Genomic DNA, 27230 nt, shown 5'->3' with positions numbered 1-27230 from the left:
ATTGAATGCGAATTGAACGTGTAAACACCACCATTCACCTCACATGAGCAACTCACTTGACTTGAACGAAAGTTGAACATGTTGAACTTTTTCATTCAAGTCAAACGAAATCGTCTTACTTGCCCCGTCTAAACCCGCGATTCATGTGAGCTGAATTCAAGTCATCTGTCAGTGAGATGAATTCAATTCAGTTTGCTTACGCTCCGCACGAGTAGAACAATGTAAACACTTGCTTCAACTGAAATGCATTCAAGAGCATTCAAGTGAACACTCAAGTCATTTGCTCAGTCTAAACACATGATTCCATTGGATTGAACATCTTTGAGAAGTTAGCAAGTGAAATGCTCGTTTCAGTTGAACAATGTAAACCAGACATAACGGTGACTCCTTTGATGGGTGACCTATTTATAAGATAAACTGCAGTTCTGACAGATTCTGCCCAAAAATGGTTAGTCAATACCGCGTCGAACAACAAAGCCCTTGCTCGCTCCACTATCGTCGGTTCATCCCTTCTGCTAAACGATTTTGTTCTGGGTTGTATGGTACCGTTGTCTCGTGGGCAATACCGCTTTCCCGGACGTAGCGCTCAAAATTCGATCCTTTCTTTCCACTGTCGATTCTTGATCGCTTTTGTTTCTTACCGATTTGTGTCTCAACGAAAGCTTTGAAATCTTGAAAGGCAGCCAGAACTTCTTACCTACTTCAACTTCAAAAAATATACAAATGTCTTCCTGATCGGAGTGGACCAACTCCAATACTTCTGTCATTTTTCGCTCTTTCGATTTGAATGGTAGACGATGATGTTTGCCTTCAATACACGGAACGCACGGATTACTTCTAGGCTTTTTATTGGTGTAGTCCACGCCAGTCACCATGGTTCGTAAAAGCTTCATGTTGTCGAAGTGCATGTGAAAAAGCCGCCTGTGCCATAACTGCATCGCTTTTCCGTTGCTTGCTGCACACGCCGTTGCCGAACTAACCATCTCCAGCTTGTAAAGTCCGTTTGTTTGAGATCCCACTGCAACCAACTCATTCGTCTGAACGATGAACACCTTGCATGCATCGCTTGTGAAGACTACTTTATGGCCCTTCTTGCAAATCTGGCTTACCGACAATAAGTTTATGGCCAAATCCGGAACACAAAGAACATCCAAAAGCGAAACTTCATATGAACTACCTCCAATTTCAGCTTCCAGTTTAATGTTTCCAACTGCAACTACAGGAACTTCAGCATTGTTGCTATTAGAATTTTGGCATTAATCGCATCCGCTGTTATCCTGGATCCCGACGCTTCCAATCTCATGATCATCGGCTAGTAGTTTTCAGGTGATCCTATCAGGAGCAGGCTTGCTAGCTACGTATCATCGACCGTGAAGCCTACTTCAGCTACCTTGTGGCTTGTAGACATCACAACATTCACGTACTCTTGCAATCCGCCAAACGAATACTCCGCAGCATTTCCATCCGAAACTTCCAGGTTTGCCAATCCTCGTTTAGTATGACGAACTTGCTGATGGAACTCATGCTGCTGAAAAACGACATCACTACCACACACTCACGACGAGACGCAACTGTTCTCGCGGCAAATCACGATTTCTTCAGAACTTCAGAACTGGGTCCATAACCTGTGAGCTTGGCGCAACTCGGTACACAGTGGATTACGCGTCCGAAGGAAATCGACGGGAAAAAAGGAATTAGTCGGACCAAAATAACAAAACACGCGGTACTCTTGAAAAGCGATTTGTATACAAATGCCAACAATCAAAGTAGGTTATAACGAAGGTACAACGGTATAAGAATCGGTATAGGAATCTCTTTATAACCTAGTAAGCGATGCAAATGCATTACTCGTATCCAGAAGTCAAAGTATTTTGCAAGGATCCTTTCTTTCAAATAAATCTACACCAGTTAGCTATTGTTTTCCATTAAGAATATTTGTATTCACTCAAACAACTAATTCGAAATACAAGATAAAGGCGGGTTTTTGTAATATTACGCAGGGTCAACCCTGCAGGTGGCCGAGAAGAGATATTGCGAATAACCGAGAACCTAGTAATTGGCGCATTTCAGAGTGGAAAGTGTTTCACCTATATAAACAAGAACGGAACGACAACCTATAACATTGAATTCGATTGGCTAGTTCGGATTTCACACTCGTAACTTAAAACTCTCACAAAATGGACGCCGGCTCTTATTTTGTTATTCTAAATTCGCCCATCCGAGAGGAAGAGGGTTTCTGCTTACTGCTACTATACTAAAAACAAGGATGAGACAAACACAGTTTGTTACTTTCTGTTTGCTATGGATACACACGGCTAGCGGGTACGCACAAAAGTAAATATAATCATTTATATTATTCAGCATTTATGAGTTCGTTTGACGGAAACTGTATATATATTAAAACTCTCTTGACCATATCCGCAGTTTGTTTTCCCAAATGTCATTCTTTCGCGATCCTAAATCGATGCCTCTCTGATGATTCGATTTATTGTTCTCAAGCTCCTAAACAATATCTTTTATCTTTATGATCTTGCCATACAAACACTGCTTTTGTTCCGATTGATGTGTGCTTCCTAAACTTACTTGCAATACATTTATATATGTAGTTGTTTCAACTCCTTTCTACTCAAAGATTAACGACCCGGAGGCGTAGCTGACGCTGGAGTCTTTCTTATCACAACATTGATTGCTTTGGTCGTACTTGAGGAATTTAAAGCTCATCCGGTAGCCACGTCGCTTCAGCTCCTCCACGGACTGTTTTAAAAAGGGAAGGAAAATATAAACACTTACTGAGATGGTGGATAATAGTGCGTAGTATGAGAAAAATAATTTAAACCATTCGAAAATTTTAAAGGGTTCTATGATGATGATGAAACCTATCAATTGTTTTATGATTGTTGGGGTTACCGCAGGAAGCTTAGGGTTGGCACAGTTCACGTACGAACATGAAATGCGAGTCATACAGATGAAGTAATTTATCATCACAAACGATATGGGAAATGTTGTAAATATGGTTTTTGATTAGACTATATTTGAAAATATTTGGACACAGAAGATAACAATTGATTGTGTTCACAAAAATGGCTGTTTATACAGCCATTCCATAGAAAAACGATATAGTGCAACTCCGATTGTCGTGAAACTTGGAGGGTTCGTAGTTCTTCGAAACGAATTAGACCCGTATTTTTTTATTTCGTCATTAGGGTGACCAATTTTCAGATAGGGTGGTCCTAAAAATTGAGGTTTTTAAAAACTTTTTTTTTTCAAAAAATCATAACTTTTGAACCAGAAGACCGATTTTAAACTTCTTTTTTCTGTTTGAAAGCTATTGAATTCTAGTTTTCAGAAACTAGGTGGTAGTATTTACCGATTACATGGCAGTATTATAAGACAATAATTCTGGAGCTCGATTTGAATAGGTCGTATGTGCTTTTGTCGATTAAAAATTCGATCAGTTGGATTCGCTTATTGTAGCGAAAACCGTTGAAATTGAACAAAGTTGATACATACAGCAGAATCCTTACAAAATAAGCTTTCCGTTCCATCATTAAAAGTCTCAAAAATATCTTCCATATTGCTACAATAACTAAAATAAACTGATCGAATTTTATATCGACAAAAGCACATACGACCTATTCAAATCGAGCTCTTGAATTGTACAGGTGATCATTTTCGAACAGTTCGCCTGATCGAATGCCATATTATAAATAGATGATACAACGTACCATATTGATGATAACACACATCATTTTCGGAGTTTCAACGATAAGCCGAATGGGTTGTTGAGTATTGTTAGCATTTAAATTTCCATCTTATCGAACACGAATGTCCCTGAATTCATGTAACAACCACTTTATCGCTAACTCTATGATACAGTAAATAATAAAAATAAAAAGGAAATATATCAGCAAATCTGCTTTGTCGACTTGGAAAAAATAACATTCCTGCGGACATTTGCCAGATTCTGACAAATCTGTGTACTAGGTACACTAAATCCTTTTTTTACACGACTTTTTTTTACGCGATTTTATTTTGCACGATTTTTTTTACGCGATTTTCTCGAAGTTACGCGACTTTTTTTTACGCGATTTTGGTTATTTGCGGAGGGCAAATCGCGTAAAAAAAGATTTCCCTTTGATTTTTTTACGCGATTTCACGAAGTTACGCGAACTTTTTTTACACGATCTTTTTTTGCGCGGACGCATCCATCGCGTAAAAAAAGGATTTAGTGTATTGTAACAATCGTTGCCTAGATCGTTGCTTACTTTTAAATTTCAGTTTTTTTTTTTACATTGAGACTGTCAAAACCGATAAATCTTCAACATTTCCATGAATGTTTGTTTAGAAAAATCTAGATGGTGTTTACGATCCATTAGACGAATACTAACCTGAAGCAGCACCCCGATCGGATGCCGGCCGCAGATGGTGTTGTTGTACTTTCGCAGGTACTCCCCAAAGCTCTCCGGTTTGAGCGTTTCGATCAGGTCCATGCCCATCTTGTCCAGCACTTCGATCCACTTGTAGATCGGACCGTGCGAGTCCTCGTAGTACGTATACCGGAAGCGAGCCCCCCAATGGCAAAAGTCCGACGAGATGACGAAGAGATTCTGCGGATCGGCCAGGTACGGCGCCAGGATTTTGCCGTACGTTTCCTCCCAGTCGTTGCTGATCGAGCCGACCATGATTGGCACGATGGTGAACTGGTCGCGGAAGCTGTGGGATTTTCAGCAAAGAGGAAAATTTGATTTACACTTTGTAACGTGAATGTGAGATAGTATGTATAGTGTAAAACTATAAATATAACTGTTTCTCATGTTTTAGTCAACTAGGATATCTATCACAAATATTGAGCCAGATGCTCTTTTCATGGTGATACTATAGCCTGTAGCTATAGCCAAGATAGCATTGTATCCAGAGTGTAAAAAAATCTAAGATGGACATTTTCAATTTTTCATTCGTGTTTCGCCAAATTCATTGTCAGCTGAACGCCTCTCTTTTTTCATTGATTGGAGGCATAGCCTGGATTTATGGTCTAGTTTTGTTCCTCACTGAAAATTGCCAGTGACAGAAAAATGAATGAAAAAGTGAGAAAATTCATCCACCAAAATGAATTTTATTTTGATCCCTCAAAATATAATTTTCAAAAATCACGTTGATTGTACTAATTGAAAATGAAAATTTTAAACTCTGATTGTATCAAAAGATTATCCCAGTATACAACATACTGATAAACGAATGTGTTATAATTGGAAAAAAGATCAATAGTTACCGTATTGAATGAATAATCAACAAGTGATAACATATCTGTATAGATGAGGTTCAGCTTCAGCAGTCGCTTGATGCCGTGAGCAGCATTATACACGTTGACTGTCGTTGAATGGGGACCTAGATGCATTGAGTTTCACTTCTGTTTTTTTTTTTGTTTAAAAAATGTTTTCTACGTTTCCAAACCCAGATAAAAATAAAACAATAAACAATAAACAATTGATACACCATAGAGTTTATCGTCTACCGTGGAATGGATTGTGTTTTAGTGATCATACAACACATTTAGGAATTGTGCTGTGCCTACCGTACAATTATCATATATTCTTATGTAACCATAGTTTTTCTCCAAGGGAATGAATGTAACCAGATGACACCGAAGATGTATCATGTATCTTTGTGCCCGTAAACTGCGCAGTACGCATCCGATTGCCGGATTATGTTTGGGATTTTCAAGATTTTCGAGATATCATTAAAATCTGACGTAAAAAAACATGCGACCTATGGAACACATACAGGGGATGGTCAAAATGTTTGGGCTAGGCAACTTTTTTTCTCTCACAAAAAAGTTCAATAAGCTGTAATTTTTCATAGAGTATGCAAAAATTGGTACAAATTTGAGCTCGATTGGTTAATCTTTCGCGAAGCTAGAACCGTTCTGGTAAAACACTATTTTTAGACAACTCATTTTTGAACTGTCATATCTTGGAAGCCAGTGAACCGAATTGAATGAAGTTTTTAACGTTTATCAACAATATATTGATACTTGATACGACGTTATGAAATGTAATATTTTCTCACGACGAATAAAGTAATACCGGTTTGACATTTTCATCCATATAGAGGAAAATAAGTCAAATTTACAATACCACACAAAAATAACTAAATGTTAAATTGCCAAATCGAGCTCATATTTGTACCAATGATGCACATATAGCAAGTAGACAACAAGGGCCCATATAGCCGAGGCGGTAAACGCACGGGTATTCAGCATGACCATGCTGAGGGTGACGGGTTCGATTCCCGGTCGGTCTAGGATCTTTTCGTAAAGGAAATTTCTTTGACTTCCTTGGGCATAGAGTATATTCGTGCCTGCCACACGATATACGCATGCAAAATGGTCATTGGCAGAGCTGAGAGCTTAATAACTGTGGAAGTGCTCATAGAACACTTAGCTGAGAAGCAGGCTTTGTCCCAATGAGGACGTTACGCCAAGAAGAGAGAGAGAGAGACAAACAGTAAAAATTTGAAAATTTTGGATGCACTCTGATAAGTTACAGCTTATTGAACGTTTTTATGAGAGAAAAAAAGTTGCCTATCCCAAACATTTTGTGTATAGAATCTCTATTTAAGTAACCTTGTGGACGCGCTTTTTGCCACTTTCACTAAACATGAAATGCCAAACTCGCGTATCCCACATTTTGTTAATTTTGTTAACAACGCAATTGTTGCCACACTCATCTTTGAACTAACTACCAGAGATGAATATGCTGTCACAATTGATGTCGGTCTGTGAAGACACAGAAAACAATGTAGAAAGAATTGGAACAGACGACGTCGGCTGCATCGAAGACTTTCAGGTCTAATCGCAAAGCCTAGCTGAGCAGAGCTGAACGATCCAGCTGGAAAACCTTTTGAACAAATCAATTTAATTTTTCAAAAGGACGTATCTAACTTTTTCACTGATCTGAATAAATCCATGGGCAATGTTGATGATCATTTTACTAAAATAGTACGGGATGAATGACCCTTAAAAGGTTAAAATTCCTGTTAATAAACAAACAACAACAACTAAAACAGTTTTATATATAAATACTTTTCCTAAGTTTTTTCGTGTTTTACGTCACCAGGGATATAGCATGCACTAGGTAAGAAACAAAACCAACTCATTACATAAAAAATATACTTAGTTAAACAAGTAAAGCAATGAATCATCAAACATTGACGTGGAATCTTTAATTTGCTTTAAGAATTATACCTGCTGCTGAAAACCCGGATTTGTTTACATTTTCGAGTTACGTCGGATTGAAAAGTTATGCTTGAAATGTTTCTAGTTTGGGCAGGGGGGGCGACACTAGTTTTGCCAAGCCGAAAAACCCCAAAAAAAAGTCGAAAAAAAGACGATAAAACCTGATAAAACCCGCAAAACTTTTGCGGGTTTTAGCTACTTTTTTGGTCTTTTTTCGGCTTTTTTAGGTTTTTTGGCTTGGCAAAACTACTGTCACTCCCCCTGAGTTTGAGTGAAGTCAGTCGGTTGCACAAATTTCACACTTCACCGAAAGTGTGGATAGTACATTTTTGGATGAACCTGATGTCTTTTTTTGTGGTTATGATTTTCTGGCTTCGGCTCGGCCTATCGTAACTAGAGAATTGATCGAGGAATTGATAGCATTGGCACACATTAGTTTTGCTCCTTTGAAATGCCCAACACGCTAAGACCAGTTTACCTATTTTCCATAAAGTGCACATACTCAAAAAATGCGTAAATAAGACTCACATATAGAAGAATTCGAATGACCCCTAATTGTAGAGGCGCTAGGTGAGATGAGGAGAAAATCGTTTGTTTACATCAAAAAATCAATTTTTCGTCCTCAAAATTAACTTATATTTTACCTTAGGGGATGTCCATTAATTACGTAAGGGAATTTTAGCGATTTTTCGACACCCCCTCCCCCCCTTGTAAGATTTTTTGTATGAGAACCCAAAAAATTTTGTATGATTTCTCAAACCCCCCTCCCCCCATAAACCCTTACGTAATTAATGGACAGCCCCTTAGTAGTTGCTATTTTTCATTGGTAATGGCTTCCATTATCATCATTCTTGATGCCCACGCCGACAGACACCGGATTGGCCAACTAACAAAAAATCCGGAAGATCGCCCGCCGGAGGCATAGCAAGAGCTCCTCAAATTAATCACATAAATTGTTCGTAAGTACCTACCGGATCTAGGCGCATCTGAAAGAGAATTAAATTTTCTATCCAAGAAGTGCTCGTTTGTTTCTCTACGACGCGGAATTCGATACGAAAAAGTGAAAAAGTGCACTTTCCCTATGCTGCGCCATGGCACTTTTTTGCGGAGTCACTCTTTTCGTAGGGTTCTCATTCCTGCCACTAGATGCGGAGCGATCGTTAGCTTCCGTCAGATTCGCCTATAGGGAAACAATACACAGGTATGGGTAATGTGAACCCAAACATGGATAAAATTTTCCCAAGCCAAACACTAATTTTCCTAAGCAAAAATATCCCAGAATAAAAAAGCCGAAAAAACCGTTTTTTTTTTCGTCTTTTTTGAGATATATTGTGAATTTACTTCGAAGATCAATTCCAAGGGAATTTGCTTGAGCTGTTTGGAAATCGCCGTTGAATTCAAGGGGTGTTTCCATGCGTTCTTGTAGAATTATAAGCTTCAAAGTTAATGCGCGTATTACGTAGGACGTTTAACTTTAGAATGATTCTCTGTCAAATAAATCTTCAATCTATCTATCTATATATATAAAAATGAGTTTGAAGTTCCTTTGAGACAACAAAGCTCAAGAACGGATGAACCGATCAGCATGACTCCTGAACGGTTCGGTTCGCATTCGTGGTGGCTGTTTATATGTACAAAAAGTTACGAAAATCAAAAGTAAGAAAATTGATAAAGTTCTAATTTTTCATGAGCTGGGAGGAAAATCAACACTATCGAAATCAAACCAATCTAGAGTGCCGTGCTGTTATGAGCAGCTTACAGTTACAGCTGTCAAACCCCCACAGCTTGGCAAGACAAAGTTTGCCGGGACAGCTAATAATATATAAAACACGCATTGAAAAGTTTAATGCTGAACTTTTAAACCAGAATTTCCCAAAATTTTTACAACGTTAACTTTTTATCTCGACAAACTCTTCCGAAAATGCATTGGAGCACCCCTCCGACTATGCTCCTCCATCAGGGCCCTGTAGCATAATCGGGCTAATAATATTAGCTACAAGTTACAAGTACTAATATTACAAGTGCTAATAATTTGTGTTGCATAAAGGCTCGATTTTCCACTAATATTATTAGCACTTGTAATATTAATTACCATGAAAGTACAAGTTGTTTTGGATCATTTACCTGTCAAAATTCATCCGACAGTTCACTATTAATTTGAAATGGCAGGTATTGTTTGTTTATTTTCTGCATTTTCCGAGTAATATCCGGAAGAAAAATGAAAAAGATTAACAGAATGTTCGTTATAAAATAATTAAGTTAACTTCATAGATTCCAACGTTTTGCATTCTCTATACGCTCTATACGATACATGAAGAAAAGCAAATGTTGTTTGGATCATTTTCGGCCGCTTTGACGAAATATTTTTTTTTACAAAGTATGGTATTCCAATTACTGAAAATAAACACATTTTTTATTTTATTTTACTATTAATGTTTATTATGAGTGTTTTTATTATGGCATTTTCATAGACAAATAGACGACAAAAGCGTCAAAGACAATGAACATACAAATGACCAATATACATACACACAAAACATGGAGCAACATTAGTGAATATGCTGAACCAAATACCAGTAAAATGTCCCAAAGATTCAATAGTACTGGTTGAAAAACAATAGGTAAAAATTTAGGAACAGGTATTATGCTCCTTATTAAAATCCGAAGTGACCTGGGATGTGAAAATTGAGCTTTTACCTACTTTTATATGTCGCAACTCGATTCGGATTAGTGCATATTGTAGCTTTTAATTAGCTTAATGATGCGCAATGCAAACAATTGGGTTTTAAAATTTTGAAAAATGTATTGATTTTTTTGATTTTATATGAGAGAACACTGTTAGAACTTTATTTTGGTACCTAAAATCACATTTGAAGAGATTTTTTGATATCACCTTTTGACAGCTGGGCAACTGCTTGACAGCTCGGCCCAGTACAAAAAGCGACGAGGGGTGATTCAACAAATCGCTCCCATACAAACTTCAAATTGATTTTTAAATAGGTTCTCGGGCACCAAAATTCATGAAAATTTGGATCTCGGCTGTTTGACATGTAGATTCAGTATATGGAATTACATATTTCAACACATCTAAAGAAGCCAATTGATTGAAATTGATTTCGCATTTGCAATTTCAAGTGTGCTTAAAGTCGCGCTTTCGATTTGGTGTAGTGACCATAATACATAACTTTGCCAAGAATTACCAATCAAAGATGGGTATTGTAGAAAACTGGAAAAGGTTGACATATTGGATAAATAATATCTCTTAAGTTCATCAAAATGGTAAATTGATATATTTAAAACTAAATATGACTTCTACAATAATTTAAATTAACTTGTATTTTTTTACAAGACCTTTGAGACTTGTAATCAAAAGTACAAGTGATAGCTAATATTTTATACTTGTAGTTTGTTCATGCAACAAACACTTGTAAATTCGACTAATAATATTAGTCCGACCGACTTGTAATATTGGACTTGTAACTTGTACTTGTAGAATTTTTATGCAACAGAAAATAGCAAGTTACAAGCTACAAGACTAATATTATTAGTAAAATTTTCATTATGCTACAGGCCCACGCTGGCAGCATCGGCAGCATGAGCAGCATAAAATAAATGTCAGATTGGATCAAAAACAAACCGCACTAATCGAGAGAGAGAGAATCTCACGCACGTGAGGCTCCTACGTCAAATAGGTCATAGCGATGTGTCAGTTTGCGTGCTGTCTCGCTCTTCAATCGAACGACGGTTCGAACGGTGATTCAAAAAACGACGGTTCTGATTCGTCTTGTTCAGTTAGCAAATCCACGTACAATTTTGTCTTGGAAAAACTAGTGTCGCTCCACTAGGCATTATCCATAAATGAGTATATCACTGAAATAAATTTTGTTGTTGTTTCTACCGAATCCATGGTAAAATTAAGAACTGTACCAACAATTTTCAACCGAATGCAAAATTCTGTTAATTGTACTGAAACATTGTCAATATTACCATGCGTGAAGTACCATTGACTGAAAACATTCTTGATGTTACTATTTTGACATTGTATTTTTGACCATGTTTATCTAAGACGCGCAACATTCAAGTCTACATGATCGAAATTACAATGCCCAAATAGTAGAACCAAGAATGTTTTAGTCAACATTAATACACGCATGGTAATATTGACAATGTTTCAGTACAATTAACAGAATTTTGCATTCGGTTGAAAATTGTTGGTACAGTTCTTAATTTTACCATGGATTCGGTAGAAACAACAACAAAATTTATTATGAGTTTTATTTACCCCCATTTGCGTAATGTTCACTCAAATATGGGTAGCATTTACGCATATTTTTAAAAAATAGGTGTACTGATCGTAGCGTGAAGAGCAGATGGGATTTATCCCATCTTGACACGGCCACTTGTTCGATAGAAGGGTCATGTTCGACCGCAGAGCATCGGTATGACCTGCGTAGCCGATTCCAAACCTTTGGACATCGTTTGTTGAAGATGATCCTCTCGAGCACCTTTCCCGCTGTGTTGTGCAAGCATATTGGTCTATTTGTCGACGGATCTTTAGATGCCCCCCCCCCCCCCCCCCCCATTTGTCAAAAGGACCAGGCTCCGCCGCTTCCAAACCTCTGGGAAGATTTCTTCGTCAAGACATTTCTGCATAGCAGATCTGAACATCCCAAGAGCCTTTGCAATAACTACTTTAAAGGCCAGGCTCGGAACTTCGTACATCAAAGGCACAGAAAAGCAGACGTATCACTTGGAACAAATTGCTATGGAAATCATCATTAAGAAAACATAATCGCCCAATGCTAACCACGCAGGCCTGCTCAACCTTTTTCGGCCGCGGGCCACTGGCGAAACTGCATACCAGTCGACGGGCCAGAAATAAAAATTCGTTAATAATACATTATTTTTTTTATCTTTTCTGAACATGGCTAGATAATAGAAAAGAACTTTTTTGCAGTTTAATGTTTCTAATGAAATTTGAAAGGTTTTTTGATTTCTTGCAGAATATTGGAGCTTGACAAAGTATTTAGGAAGTTTCAATAACATGTTTCAATGTAGTACCAGACAGAGCTATTGAATGGCACAAAAAATCTCTGAAAGCTTCAAAAATTGTGATTAAATTTTTCATGGTTTTCCTAAATTTTGTTTTACAATCTTATCAAGCGAATTTTCACATTACACATTATTTTATTGTTAAGAATCTTTTACTTCAATTCTGTAGGACACTCAAACCAAATGCTTGCATATTTTTAAATCTATTAAAAATTTTACAAAATATACTCTAAAAAGTCATTTTATTTTTTAAAATTATTGAAATACATTTCCATTGAAAAAGGAAAATATTCAGAACAATGATGCAAATTATCATCTCACGAATGCTCAATCAACTTATCAAATGTATTTTTATCGCTTGCGATTGAACTGTACACTGCTCAGCGATGACCAGAGGCAAAGAAGTGGCAAAACGAACATGATGTAACTCACAAACGATTTTGCACACATCTGTCAGTGCCGCCACATGCTCACTCGAACAGCCGAACAACATCGAATGGGTTGGTTTTAGAAGCTACGGCACGAACGCTCGACACGCACACAGAAGCAACGTTCGCATGTACCGACACCACACCAATAACGTTTCCAGCCTACGATGCATCGCGATAAGCTGATCGAAAAGCATCGAAAGCGATGAAAAAACAGGCTTGGCTGGAACGCAACAGCTCAACGGCGAAACGGAGCAGCCAACAATGCTGATCAGCGTCGAGTCTATTCGTGTGCTATTCGTACGGGAGGTTGGTTTGATAAAGCGAGGAAGGGTGAAAACGTATTCGTTGTTGAAAGCGGATCGCATCATTTCGCGAATGTTTTCACCAAATAGCAAGCTTGATTCAGAATAATAAAATCTCGAGCTAAATTCTATCATTTTTGTCCAATCGTGCCGCGGGCCGCACAAAATGTCCTCGCGGGCCGGAACCGGCCCGCGGGCCGTACGTTGGGCAGCCCTGTGTTAAGCAAACCGCTGAGTAGGTGGCGGTAGAGCAAAAACGATGCGTGCACCGTGAACTAGTGATTTGTCAACTACAGAATATTTTAAACGTTAAAAAGGGGAACGATGAGAGGTGAGTAGAGTCTGGTGCTGAAGGATTTTGCAATAAGCGCAAGTTGTTTATCGATGACCATCCCCTCAAAACCAGCTCCGGCGATCCTACGAAAGGAGGCCAAGGATTCGAATCACGACGCGGAAAGAGCTCCTCGATGATTCTTTCCATACGACCCATCTTTCTCCAGGACAGCTGGTCGAGGCCCGACTTGCCGGCATCATTGCTCTTCACTCTCGGGGTTAACAACTTCCTGACCTTGCGAGCGTTGCCTGGTAGCTTTACACTTGACGGCTTTTTCGGACGCTTTGGCAAGTGTCATTCGATGTAGTATTGAAAGCCAGACCATGACTCCGGTTCCGGTATATATCCAAAGATTTCCAGTTGGACTGGACATAACGTCAAGTGGCAATTTAGAATCGGGTGTTTGTAGATGCCCTTAAAAGAGACTTATCTCCACTTTTGTGGAATTTCGTAGCAGATACGCTATTGAGGCAACTCAATAGCGGTTTTCCTTCTTGTGGTTTTGCCGACGACTTCCTAACCTAACCTCGTTAGTTGGTATGCGCATCAGAATCATTTTTGATCTGATGGAAAGCGCCATTCAGGTAGTTGTGGGTTGGTGTCGCCTATACTGCCGCGAATCGCATTTCAGTCCCATGTTTGCTGGATTTCCTATGCATATGGGACAGGTATTCGATTCACAGCAGTATATGGCCTCTCGGTAATTCCGAGTAAAACATCTATTTTTCCTTTTTACGGAAAGGAAGAATCGTAATGACGTTCGATCTTTGCGTCTCTTCGATTCTGATATCAATATGACTGAATAGCAGGGATGCCATATATACAGATTTATCTGTATTATACAGATTATTTAGCATCCGTACAGATTTCGATTTATATGAAATACAGATTTTTTAGCTAGAGGAGCTATTTTTTTGTATGGGATACAGATTTATCACCCAATTTTTGTATGGGATACAGATTTTTGAAAAAAAAAAAATGATACAGATTTTTCAAAAAAACATCTGGCATCCCTGCTGAATAGGTAAAGTATACGTTGTAGTTATCATTGATTCATAGCTTGAGGTGTCACACATTGAGATCCAAGAATGTTTGTATGGCGAAATTTTGATAAAACGGGGTCTTTACACAACGGTTATTCGACCAATACTGGCTTGTGTGGTGTCAAGGATGTACTTAATGGCATTACTTCAGTACACACTCATCCTAAACAAGAAGCATTTTTTGCATTTACGAGCTGGTACTGGTGCCCATACCAATACACTTCGGTTCATATAGCCAGGCTGCTATTGAATACTGATTGAACCAAATGGGAGGGGGGTATCTTAGAAGCAAAGGTAAGTGGCCAAAACTCATCTAATTTTAAGTTTTTTTTTTCATTCAACCAAAATTTCGACTAGGTTAAATTCACTCAAATTTGAGTACTGTGCTAGAGACTGTTGAGTTGACGCACTCGAACTGCAAAAGTTGGGCTGTTGCTCTCTTCACAACAATAGAAAGAGCGCATGAAAAGGGAGATGAAAAAGAACTCAAAATTGAGTTTGTAAGTACCTAATTTTGAGTTTTTAGTTTCTCCGTGTCGACCCAATTTTCTCCGATTTATTGTAATTTTTCTAATAACTGTTAAAACAATCTTAAAAAAGTTCCTAAAAGCTTGAAATCTGAAGAGTTTTAAGATATGCTCAGTTCAAAATCGACAAAATGGTCACTTACTCCCCTTTGCATCTGGGCCCCTCAATTGTGGTTACGCTTATGCGGTAATGCTATCTTCTAGGATATATTATCCTGTTTCCCTATGTGTCCCAATCCCAATCCCTCCTACGTCAGATAGATCATGAAATAGGCTGGCATGCATGTCCTAAATGGAGGATAATTACCTCTGGAGCCTACCTTCTGATACCGGATAAAACTTTAACCGCATGGTGTCGCAATATTTTGTTTTCTGGTTGATCCTATCAGTAATAGGCCCACAACCCCCACGCAGCCCTATAGCGCATTCGCATTCGCATCCATCTACTTACTCTTCCATCACTTTGGCCACATAGGGAAGATGCATCTCGATGCTGTGCTCGTCTTCATCCGTCTTCTGATCCATCCACTTGAAATGTCCGGTAGCCTCCAGCTCGGCATTGATCTCCTGATCGACTTTGAGGTCATACAGAGGAGTGCGACAGTACTGGGCCGCCGACAGGGCACATCGCGATAACCGGACGTGATGCGATGGACCCAGAATAAAGACCCGCTTCCTACAATGTGAAGCACGAGGAATGATGAATTCGAAAATTGCAAGGAGAAACTTAAAAATTGAAGCTACTTACACAACAGCTGGACTAATTTGTCGGTAGGCCCAAGCGCCACATGCTCCACAGTAACGGTAACCGGCGTGCCTGCGTTGAAGAGAAAAAAAATCCAAAGAATTAATATTCGCCCAGAAGATCCTTTGTCGCCCGCCGACCCCGAGGGCGAACGGCGCGACGACGAAAAAGAATGGGAAAATAATTACGGGGCGATAATTGCACGGGCCGGGCCGAAAGTCAAATCAGCGTCATCCAACCACTTGGACAATTGGCGATTCAGTTCGGAACCTGTAACAAAATTGAAAGAACGTGAGAAAAGGGAACATGTTAAAAATGCATATGATACAGAAGCGTAGCGGCAAGCAGAGGGGAAATTTGTCAACCCTTTGTCTGTCTTCTGGAGCTTAAATGAACCCATCTTGAGACTTACGGAACTAATACGTACAGAATAATTCAGGTTAATTTTCTGCTATGGAACTGTGTTTGGAGAAAGGCAGATTAGCGGAGGTTTTTGTGTTCTTTTGAAGTCAGCTGAAATTTGATGGAGTCAGTTCGGAACTCACTCTCGGACACGTAGTGTCCACCGTATCAATCAACGCTATCGTTAAAACAAGATCATCATAGGTTCTTTTAGGGATTTCTTCCACGAATGTCGTTTATGAATTCCTCAAAGTTCCTTCTGGGGATTTCTCCAGGAATTTCTTCAGAAATTCCTTAGGGGTACCTATATGAGATTATGTTCCTTATTATGTTATGCAGATGTTCCTCCGGGAATCCCCCCAAAAGTTCCTACGTATTTTTTTCCAGGAGTTTCTCCGGGCATTATTAAGGGAAGTTTATCCCGGAGTTCTGATGTGAGTTTTTCCAGGAACTGTTTCAGGTGTTCATCCGAGAATTACTCCAGTAGTTCCACATGCAACTCCTACAGAAGTATCTCCAAGCATTTCGGGAATCCCTAACAATAATAGGACTTTCCTTGAAATTGCTACAGAAAGCTTTCCTGTAATTTTAAAGGTGTTTTCGGTAAAATTGACTTGAAAATATATTCACAACTTTCTCTATAAAATGAGCAACTGTTTCTCAATCAGGATTGAATATAACTCCTATAAAATAACTATAGTATCCATGAAATAAGTATCAACAGAATCCCCGAAGTATAGTCTACATGTATTTCTGAACATTTTTTCTGAACATTTCTTTGAATTGATTGCAAAGAGCATTGGAGCATTTTTTTTTATGGAGAAATCCGTAGATAATTTCCTTTAGCAGTTCCTGGATAAATTTCTCATGGAATTCTCCGGAAAATCTCAAGATGAACTTCGAATTTCAGAGTCCGTAAAAGTGTTCCAGGAGAAACTTCAAGTATTTCTGGATGAATGTGAATGGCAAAAGGAATTTCAATGTACCTACTTAAGAAGAAATATCATCTGAAATGTCCAGAGAAACATGGATACATGTTTGGAGGTATACAGCATTGATCTTAACCTTTGTGATGATTCTTCAGATAAATCCCTAAAGTAACTCCGAAAATTCTTCTCAGAATATTTTTAGCAATCCCACTTGGATATATTCTGAGAATATCCAGGTGGAATTCTTGGATGAACTTTCAAATGAACTATCCAAGAATTCCTCTCTGAATATCTCCAGGAGAAACCCCAAGAGTATCTACGGAAATTTCTCCTGAGAGAGTAAGAGTATCTCCGCAAACTCTTTCTAACCACTAATCGGGAATTCCTCCTGAAGCCCTTGCTAAAGTCCTCGCAGGATATCTACCAGAATTGCTTTTGGAATTTTGAGTTCCGCCGGAATTTCTGCCACAATATTCTCTCAGAGAACCTCTAGTAATTCTTAATATTTCCGGGAGCACCACCCGAAGTACCTGCCGGAATATTTCCCAGAATCTCTTCCGAAATTACTCCCAGAGCACCACGAAGAATTCCACACAGAATTTCTATGGAAAATGTTTAGTGAATTATTTTCCTCTGGATATTCTGTCCGTAACATCTTCAGCGATACGTCAGTGTACCTCCGGGAATTCTTCTTGAATAATTTTAAGAACTTCTATCAGAATTACTTCAGGAATTTACCACTGAATTGCTTAGGGAATTTAGAGTATCTGCGGAATTTTCTCTATGAGCAGATCCAAACATTCTTTAGAGAGTATCAGCGGAGATCCCTCCTGAAGTGCTTCCGGAAATTTTTCCTGAAGTATAATATTTTCCAAAGAACCAATGGGAACTTCTCTCAGAGTTTTTTTAGAATTTCTACATAATTAATTCGAAAATTCTTATCAGGACTGTATAACTAATCAAGAACGCCTCCAAATGTTTGTGAGTGCATCAAAGAGTATTCCCGTTAATTCGTTCAAGAATTCATAAAAGAGTGCCTCCGGAAATGAATTTCAAGGAACCTCAGGTTATTCTTTCCGAAGTTTCTCTGGGAATTCCCACTAGAGTTCCTTTGGGAATTCCTTTCTAGATTGTTTGTGGAATTTGAAGTACCTTGAAGGAATTCTTTTCAGAATACCTACAGAAAGCCGTATTCTTAAGTATAAGACCGAAAATGTCTTTCTAATGGACTCCGAAAATTTCAGAAAAACGTCGAAAGAAGGAAGCCCACGATTTGTCAGTTCTGAGCTTTTTCTAATGATTTATTATTCAGAACATATAGGTGATCTAATTTGAAAGTGCCTCGTATAAATTTGTGGTTGTTTTCAGCGGGGATCTTTGTTTTTTTTTTATCAAATTCATAACAGCTATACAGCTATAATAATAGACCAAATTCTGCACTCTAGCATCGCTGTTTGTTTCCTCTTTAAAAATCACGAAAGATACATTCACCTGTCATTATATCCAAATTTAAAATATACCTCCTTCTCAATTATATCCAAATTTAAAATATACCTCCTTCGTGACAAATCATATTCCTGGAGGTGTTGAAGATAGCTCGTGGTACATACATGTCACCATTTTCGATAGTTATCTGAAAAATCCAAACCAGGGTTTGTCTAGGGGTTCCAGGTTTCACCTCGGATTACTCCAAGGGTTTCACTTGGAATTTTACCTTGATTGTTACAATGGAACAACCTAGGTTTCTTGCGGCAGTTCCAACTGAAATTCCACCTGGGATTTCTCCAGCAGTTCCATCCGGAATTTCCCCCTGAGCTGAATTTCACCTAGTTTCTTACAAGGAGTTCCACCTGGGAGTTCTCCAGGAGTTCCAGCTGGACTTCCCCCAGGAGCTGGGAGTTTACCAGGAGTTAAAAAAGAGATTTGTTCTCCTGGGAATTTTTTCAGCAGTTCTTCCGGTCATTTCCCCAGAAAAAATACGGAAATACCTCCACGAGCTTTTCCGGAAATGTATCTAGGAATTCCAATAGATCCTTTGAGAATTACTCTGGCAATTCCTCCTGCAGTTCCTCTGGTGTTTCTTTGAGAATTCTTCTAGAAGTTCTTTTTTTTTCTAGGTTTCTAGCTGCACTCTGAATAGAGTCGAAACCTTTACACTAGACCTGAAGATAGAACAGAATACGTAATCTTTCAGAAGCAGTTTACCAGACGTACGACATCCATTAAGACACTGTTGCAAACTGACTCAGAAAGTTACGGTAGGAGATTGGAAAATTTTCAATTCGTCAGTCAGTCTTGAAGTAGTCATTTATCAGGATTTGTCTATGTCGTGTTCTAGACACACAATTCGTACTTGTCTTTTTGTTTGTTTTTGTGGTATGGTCCGTTTTTTTTCTTCTTTTGTCGTCAGTTGTCGTATACTTGTCAAGACTTTTTAATTTCTGGTATACTGTATTATCTTATTTTGTTCGATATTTGTTACCAGACTATTGGGTAAGTCGAAGTAGAATGTTAGATAGTTGTTATGTTTTTAATTTGGGTTTTAGAAGATACGCGTTTTTATACTGTACTTTTTACGATAAAAAGTCGTCTTTCGTCCACAAGCATAAAGAGTACAGGCCTTATTTTCTATAGATGTATGTCATAGTCTCTCGTTCTTCATGTAATATCAACATTCAAAAACGTCGAAATGTCGACTTTGTCTTACAAAAAACACAGCAAGTCCCAAAGAAGTAACTAGTTTTCGTCGTGCCAAGTTACATTGGTATCAAAAAATGCGTCTATATATATATTGATCACACTTTAGCTTTGAAACTATCATCATTATTAAATTCTGGACTTTCGTTTCCAACATTTCAATATGTGCAGATCAAAAGTGTTTATGCTCGTCCACAAAACACGGTGCGATTTGGGAAAAGGCATTTGTTTTTAAGTTTTGCGTGACTTAAGAGATTGGGGAAGGTGGGAGATTAATTTGGTGTGTTGAGCTGTGGATAAAATGCGTTAATAATTATATTTACCTTTAGGCTGATTTTAAGGGTAATCAGTGAACATTTTATATGTAATACTTGCGCAGTTGTTTCAGTGTTAGTTTTGGGCTCATCCTGGCTTCATGTTGTGATGCTTTGCCAGAAATCAAGGCTCGATACATTGCATTGTTGAAGTTGAGGTACCGTGCGGTACCCATATTCTGAACGGTTAATGGAATCTCATAACAAACACTAAAATAAATGAAAGTTCTTGTTGCTAGAGACAATGCTTCACATTACCATCAAGTGTGTTTGTTGTCTAGCTAAATGTATAAAATAAATTAAATCTCATAATAACTTCCAGTCTCTGAACTAGATATATTTTTGTTTGTGGACGACGTGTTCCTAATTATGGACACCATAAGAAGCCGTGGTCCTAATTCTGAACACATAGTGTTACTTACTATGTAAAAACACATTCTCTACGTTCGCAGTTCAGTCAAAAACGATATGTTTTGTAACGATTGGATAATAGAGGGGCTTTATAAAATTAACACCTCAACTCTCGATTCAATATATGCTTCATAAAAGGAAAATCTATTTTGCGTTAGCCGACTGTTCAGAATATGGAGCTGTCTATAATATGGTGCTCGCACGGTACATGAAAGGAGAGGAAAGGTAATATTAATGCTTTTGGTGATACTATCACGACGGTCATTCAGAATGGTTCAACGGGTGCAGATGAGGAGATCATCCCTGCTGGCTTGCAGCGCTCATCAAACTCATGGTAAATAAAACGTAAGCAGAACGAACGCGTAAAAAAAGTACGAATACGTGTATTAAGGACGAACGGGACGGTCGAGGAAATATTCGCCATTGCTCTGTTGCTACTAAGATGGTAATCTCAGATTCTACTTCATATTTTGCAACAAAAACCTATCATTTTGTATGCTCACTTGCAGTGCATATGCTGATTGTTTTTCAGCATCTTCAGTGCGATATAAATGAAGATTACCCTCTTCAAAATCGCGAGGCAAATTGTTAGAAATAGAGAAAATAGGAAAAATAACACGGCGTCCCGTATCACCTTAAAAAAGAATGATCTTCCATCCGACCTTCCAGTGATCCTCACAAGCAGCATTTTTCGTTCAGGTACTTTTGAATGTCCATTTGCAACTTGTTCACACAAAAAATCTGCCTCTACCAAGTTGGCAGGACGCGCTTATACCCCTTTCTGAATCGAAGGACAGGGGAGAATTCCTCTAGAAGTTCTTGTGCAAATATCATCAGAAACTCGTCCAGGGATTCCACCAGAAGTTCCTTCTGTACTGTACTATAGATAGGCTAGATCACGTCCGATTCCTGGAAGATTTCCCTGAAAAAAAAAATCCAGTGCAACTTTTGGAGGAATTCCCGGAGGAACCCTTGGCAGGGAAGTTCCCATAAGCACTTCTGGCAAAATTCTCGGAACTAACTCTGGAAAACTTTTCGGAGGAATCCCGGCAAGAATTTTCGGACATATGCATAGAAAAATTTCCAGTGGAACTTCTGGTTAAATTTTCAGAGGAAAATACAGAAAAAAAATATTTTTGAAGAAGCTTAGAGTAACACCTAAAAACAGAGAAACTTCGGAAAGGATACCTTGAGTAATCCCGATGGCATTCTTGGATGAGGGACTGTGGAAGAACTTCTAAAAGTAAAAAAAAAAAAGCAGCGGAAAACTCCTGGGAAAAATCCCCTAAAGAATCCCTTGAAGAATATTGGAAGGAATCCCTGTAAAAATTCCCAGCAAGATTCCTGGAGGAATTCCTGAAGTAACTCGTTAAAGAATTTCTGGAGGAACTACTGGAACAAACAACGAATGAACTCCTGATGGAATATTCTTAAGAACCCCAGTAAGAGTTCCCAGTGGAACTTTTGGTGAATACCGCGGAGGAACTGAAAAAAGCCGAAAAAACTCAATGGAACCCCTTGAGGAACTCGTGTAGTAATTTCCGGAGGCACTACTTAAACAACATAGGGGAGACTTCTGAGGGGAACTTTTGGTCAAACATGAGAGGAAATTCTGAAGGAATTTAAGGAGGCGCTCTTAAAGGAGTTCTTGGTAGAACTCATAAAAGTATTCCCGAAAAAAAAAACACTTCCTACTAGGCTTTCCGGAGAAATCACTGCAAGAATTCCGGAAAATCATGGAGACACTGCTAAAAACACTTAAAAATAAACTGCTGCAAGAAATCTTGGAGGCACTCGTGCAAAAATAACGATTCCTGAAGAAAGTTTCGAAGGTTGGATTCCCGGAAAAAATAGCAGTAAAAACTCGTGTAAGAATACTCAGAGGAACTTTTGGTAAAGTTCCCGAAGAAAACTGTAGAACAGAAGGAACAACTACTTGAAGAATTGCTTGAGGAATTCCTGTTAGATTTTGCGGAAAACTCCTAGAAAAATCCCGGAAGAATTCGTAGAAATCGCGGGGAAAACCCTGCAAGAATACCCAGAGGAAATCATGAAATAATTACAGCAGCTACTGCTTCAAAATTTAGGGAGGAAGCGCAAAAATAATTCTTAGAGAAATCCCTGATAATATCCGGAGAATTCTAAAAGAATTCCTGAAGGAACTCTTAAAATAAAAAATCCTACAGAAACTCCTTAAAGAATTCTTGGAATAATTTTCGGTGTTTCCTGGAAGAATTCTCAGAGAAGCTGTTGCAAAATTCATGGAAGAACTCCTAGCAAAATTAGCGTATGAATTCATTTTCATTTTCATTTTGCAGCATTTGGTGGGGCAATGAGAGCGCAAGTCAGTCCAAAGCCGATGATAAGGAAGGGTAATGGCTGAATAGTCTTTGCTGACCACATAAACGCCATGGGATAGGAAAAGGGTATTTTGGTGTGGGATTAGGGTGTTGGTACAGACTTGACAATATCAATGCTATTCAGATGCAAAATAATTTTAGGGCTCAATAGTGAATCGCATACCTTCCAAAACCAAAAAAAAAAACAATAATCCACAAAATGCCAAGCAAGTCATAGAAAGAAAAAGCGCCCGACTGTTTATTTTGTCAATTATAACAAACGGAATCTTCTACCCTCTCCGACTCGCCAGTCACCCCGGAAAATATGTCTCTTCAGTTCTGGAAAATATATCATTCCCAATTAAGCCTTTAACCCTCGAGCGATCGCGCTGTTGTATTTTGTACAACACGTTGAAAAAACCTCGCTTTTTGTACTCAGCATTAGCGTGGTGCTGACGCAGGTAGGCAACCGCGCGAGTTACGAAAGGTTAATCGAATTGTCCGCGTGGTCTTGTAGTACCCCTGCTAGGTAAGAACCAGTCATTGCCATACATATTAAATGCTAGGCATGACCCCATGAATAGCATTTGCATATGTAAAAGCTTTGTTGATGTGACTTTCCTACCGTCTACCCCCGTTGGTTTGACCGCATCTAATCTGAACACTTTTTAATTTGACCCCCTCTAATCTGCACATCGTTCAAATTAAAAATGGCTCAAACGTCATTCTGGTAACGGAACGGGGTGAAACGGAACGGAGATTCAAAACAAAGCATCAAATAAGGCTGCCAGCAATGTGTTTTTCCGTCGCCCACATGGTTGCTAGAAGTTCAAACTAAAAATGAACCCCGTTGGTTTGCATGAGGTGTCGTTCAAACCAACGGGGGTAGACGGTATTAGGCAATTCTCTCATCTCATGTTTGTCTTCAAAACCTTGTCAAGCTTAGAAAATTGAAGTTAATAAACAATACATTACAAGGTTCGAATTCTCATAGATTGAGATCATTCATTCGCACTACAACACCATAGGAGATAATATCACATTGGCTGATTACAGTACAAATGCGAAAATCTCCCTTTTCCCCCTATCCGCAACCCGGGGGCGCGCCCTGTTGAATTTCGAAAGCCTCGGAGAATATTACAAACCTTCAATGGCATTCCCATACACTAACCCACATTGCCCATTCAGGGGTCTGACTGGGCCTATTACCCTCCCTCAGTTTGTAATATTCTCACCAACTTGGAATTATATTTACCCGGCACATAAATGACTTCGACAAATGTTCGATATACTATGCAGCATCATGATCAGTATAACTATATCAGATGACTTGAAGATCTGATTTTCACAGAATTGTTTGCCATTGATTATACATTCAGCTATTCCAATCACTACTGCAAAGCACATCGTCCACATGCCTAAAATCAAAGCTTCCTGGAAGATATAATCCAAGCCCAGGGAGTAAAATTAGCGTATGAATTCACAGAAGAATTTCCTAAGGAATCCCTGCAAGAGCTCCCGGTTGTACTCGTGCCATAGCTCCCTCTTGGGAGCTACTGAAAACAAAAAAAAAAACTGCTGGGAATATTCCCTGGGGATCTCCTGGTAAAAATTTAGTGGAACTTCTGAAGAAAATCCTACAGACACTTGTAACGCAATTTCTGAAGGAGCTCCTATAACATTTTCCAAAGCAAATTTTAGAGGAAGTGCTTTGAAGATTTCCGGGAGCAACGTGTTTATAAATGCCCAGAAATACCCGTGTAATACCAGAGGAACTGCTTGAAAAAAATAGAAAGGAGCTGCTTATAAAGAAACCTGATAAAAATCAAAATGAACTAGGTACTGAAAGAATTCCTAGAGGCACTCGTGAAATAATTTATGGACGAACTCTTTTAAGCAACCCTTTGAGAAATTTCCCGTAGGACTCCTAGAAGATTTAAAATATCCCGAGGAACGTTCTTCTTCTTCTTTCTGGCTCTACGTCCGCACTGGGACTTGGCCTGCCTCGCTTCAACTTAGTGTTCTTTGCGCACTTCCACAGTTATTAATTGAAGGGCTTCCTTTGCCTGCCATTGCATGAATTTGTATATTGTAAGGCAAGCACAATGATACACTATGCCCAGGGAGTTGAGAAAAATTTCCCGACCGGATCGGGAATTGAACCCGCCGTCTCCGGATTGGCGATCCATAGCCTTAACCACTAGGCTAACTGGAGACCCCGAGGAACGTTGTTTTAAAATTATTCAAAATACATAAAAATAATTGTGATTATAGGTATACGAAAAGTTAAATATAAAGGTAAATAAATAAATTTCAAATCGGTTGTCAACTAATCAAAGCTCTAAGTAAATGAAACGGAGCCTCTACAATATAATAAAATTAGACTTTTGTTTCTATGAGAGACAGAAGATTAAATGTGATTATACATAATCATGAGTAATAACCGTTTTACCCTTTTTACTTAGATTCGACAACTGCGCTGCATGCCCTTGCAGGCCAACATTGTTGACGAGAACAAGGAAACACGTAAAACGTCGTCTACAAAAAAAAAAAACACTTTCCAAGAAGTACCTAATTAGTAATTAAAACCTGACAAGCTGACACAAAAGGGTAAAGTTTATTAGTTCCCATAGCAAACATTCCTCATCCTTACCTGAATCCGTGTACCAACTCCCGGCGTGGGAAGCCTCTCGATAGGTCATCTTAGTTCCTGCGTCTAAAGCTGTCCCCGCTGTTGCTGCCGTGGACACCCTCGAAACTGTCCCCCTTCGGGCTTGTTGGAGGAACCAGAAAAAGAAAACTTTCCTCTTGATGTTGACGACGACGACGACGATGACGGAAGGGCGATTAACTTTCTTCGTGCTTCTCGTTCACCCTGCTTGGCTTCTTTCTCTCTGTCTCTTTCCCTCTGCCAATGACCTCCCGCACCAAACCTGATGAACAGTCCCGTCTGTTCCCTGAAAACTGTCCCAACCTGGTGTCACCTTCCGAAGGACAACACCAAAGCCGTCCACTGCGTTCCGTTAGAACCACAAACCAACCGAATCGAACACTTTTTCCACCGATTTCGACAAATTACGATGCGGATTCGACGACAGATGGATGTCGCTGCGGGCTAAAAGATGACGAGATTATGCTCTCTGCTGGCTCTGAGGAGGGGACACCACGCACAGTAGAAACTTTTTTCCGTCCTTTGTCTGCACTGACTGACCTGCGAGAACTTGACGACTGTGTGGGGATGGTGATCGGTTTGGCCTTCGCTCGCAGCACTCACTCCCTCCCAACGCGACAAACAAACAAAGCGAAAAGAGGGTGACAACATCAGCTGTCACTTTGACGGGTCGCATGCGTTACACAGCGTTACTTTTTGGAAGCCCTGTGTGGGAAAAATGGATGGATGAGTAAGTGTGAGTAATGCACTCAGAAAAAAAAACTGTCGTATTCGTTTTCATAACATCGAATGACATTAATAATAATACTTTTTCAAAACGACGTACAGTAGACGTTCGATAACTGCAACATGTTTACGTTTCAGTTAGCGAACAAAATTCGATAACTGCAACGTCTGACAGTGTCAACAAGCCATCAATTGATGTAAAATGAACGAAAAATTCATTCGAATGTTCATTAGGGCTAACATGGCGCACCATTTTGACGTTTGGCGGTGCGATAACTGCAAATTTGTTGCACTTACCGGACTTGCAGTTAAAAAGCATTCCAGTTAAACCGTTTGCACCGACCGAACGTCTACTGTATCAACATAGGATTTGCGTGTATTATACGTCGTTTTGAAAAAGTAACCATTATTGATTAGTGCCGCTCCGCTCAAACGTCAATTTTTTGTGAGAGTAAGCAGGCCAGCATAAATACGTTCAGAACTGTTGGCATCAAGTAATCCATGACGCCCTTCACGCTAAGACCAGCTTACCTATTTTCCAAAAAGTGCACATACTGGGGGAACCCATATATGGGTTAGGATCCTGGTTATACCCCAGACAGACATGTGATACGAGTGTGATTCCTGTACAACGGTCAAGAAAATTCTAACAAGACTGACTTGAACTGAGAGAATTTCCAGTATGGCACTCATTTCAAGCGCAATTGTACAGTGATTCTTGTATCACATGTGTGTCATAAGTATTTATCCTAATTAGGATTACCCATAAATAAGGTTGTGAACTTTTTTCAAAAATGAGTTTTATCCTGAGACGAGACTCGCGAAGAGGAAAAAAAGCAACGTCAAGTGCAGTCCAACTGAGCTGTCAGTTGTAGCCCGTTTGATTACGTTACCTAAAAGGAGTAAAGTATTGCTATCCGAGATAAAATCTGAAGCCAAAATTCACTCCGAGCAGCATTTTCTTCTCCTGTACTGTCAAAAATAAATTGAAAACAAAATATTCCAATGATTACTTCGCTTGGCGATTGTTGGCGATGCAAAATTTCACCTCAACATGATTTTGTGCATACATG

At 39.0% G+C, this 27230-nt stretch overlaps 1 protein-coding gene across 1 annotated transcript; it reads right to left on the bottom strand.

The window, feature by feature from the left end:
- Positions 1–1918: 1918 nt before the first annotated feature.
- Positions 1919–25990, bottom strand: LOC115255323 (protein MEMO1). The gene is made up of 6 exons (XM_029853331.2): positions 25414–25990; positions 15857–15938; positions 15672–15740; positions 15375–15599; positions 4389–4713; positions 1919–2754 (listed from the first exon to the last, which is right to left on the bottom strand). Exons 1-6 carry the CDS (start codon positions 25460–25462, stop codon positions 2623–2625), a joined length of 882 nt encoding a protein of 293 aa, XP_029709191.1. The 5' UTR covers positions 25463–25990; the 3' UTR covers positions 1919–2622.
- Positions 25991–27230: the final 1240 nt, after the last annotated feature.

Source organism: Aedes albopictus, chromosome 2 (assembly GCF_035046485.1).
Source record: "Aedes albopictus strain Foshan chromosome 2, AalbF5, whole genome shotgun sequence".
NCBI lineage: Eukaryota > Metazoa > Arthropoda > Insecta > Diptera > Culicidae > Aedes > Aedes albopictus.
The sequence above is the reverse complement of the archived record's forward strand: the minus strand, read 5'-3'. Positions and strand labels throughout refer to the sequence as shown.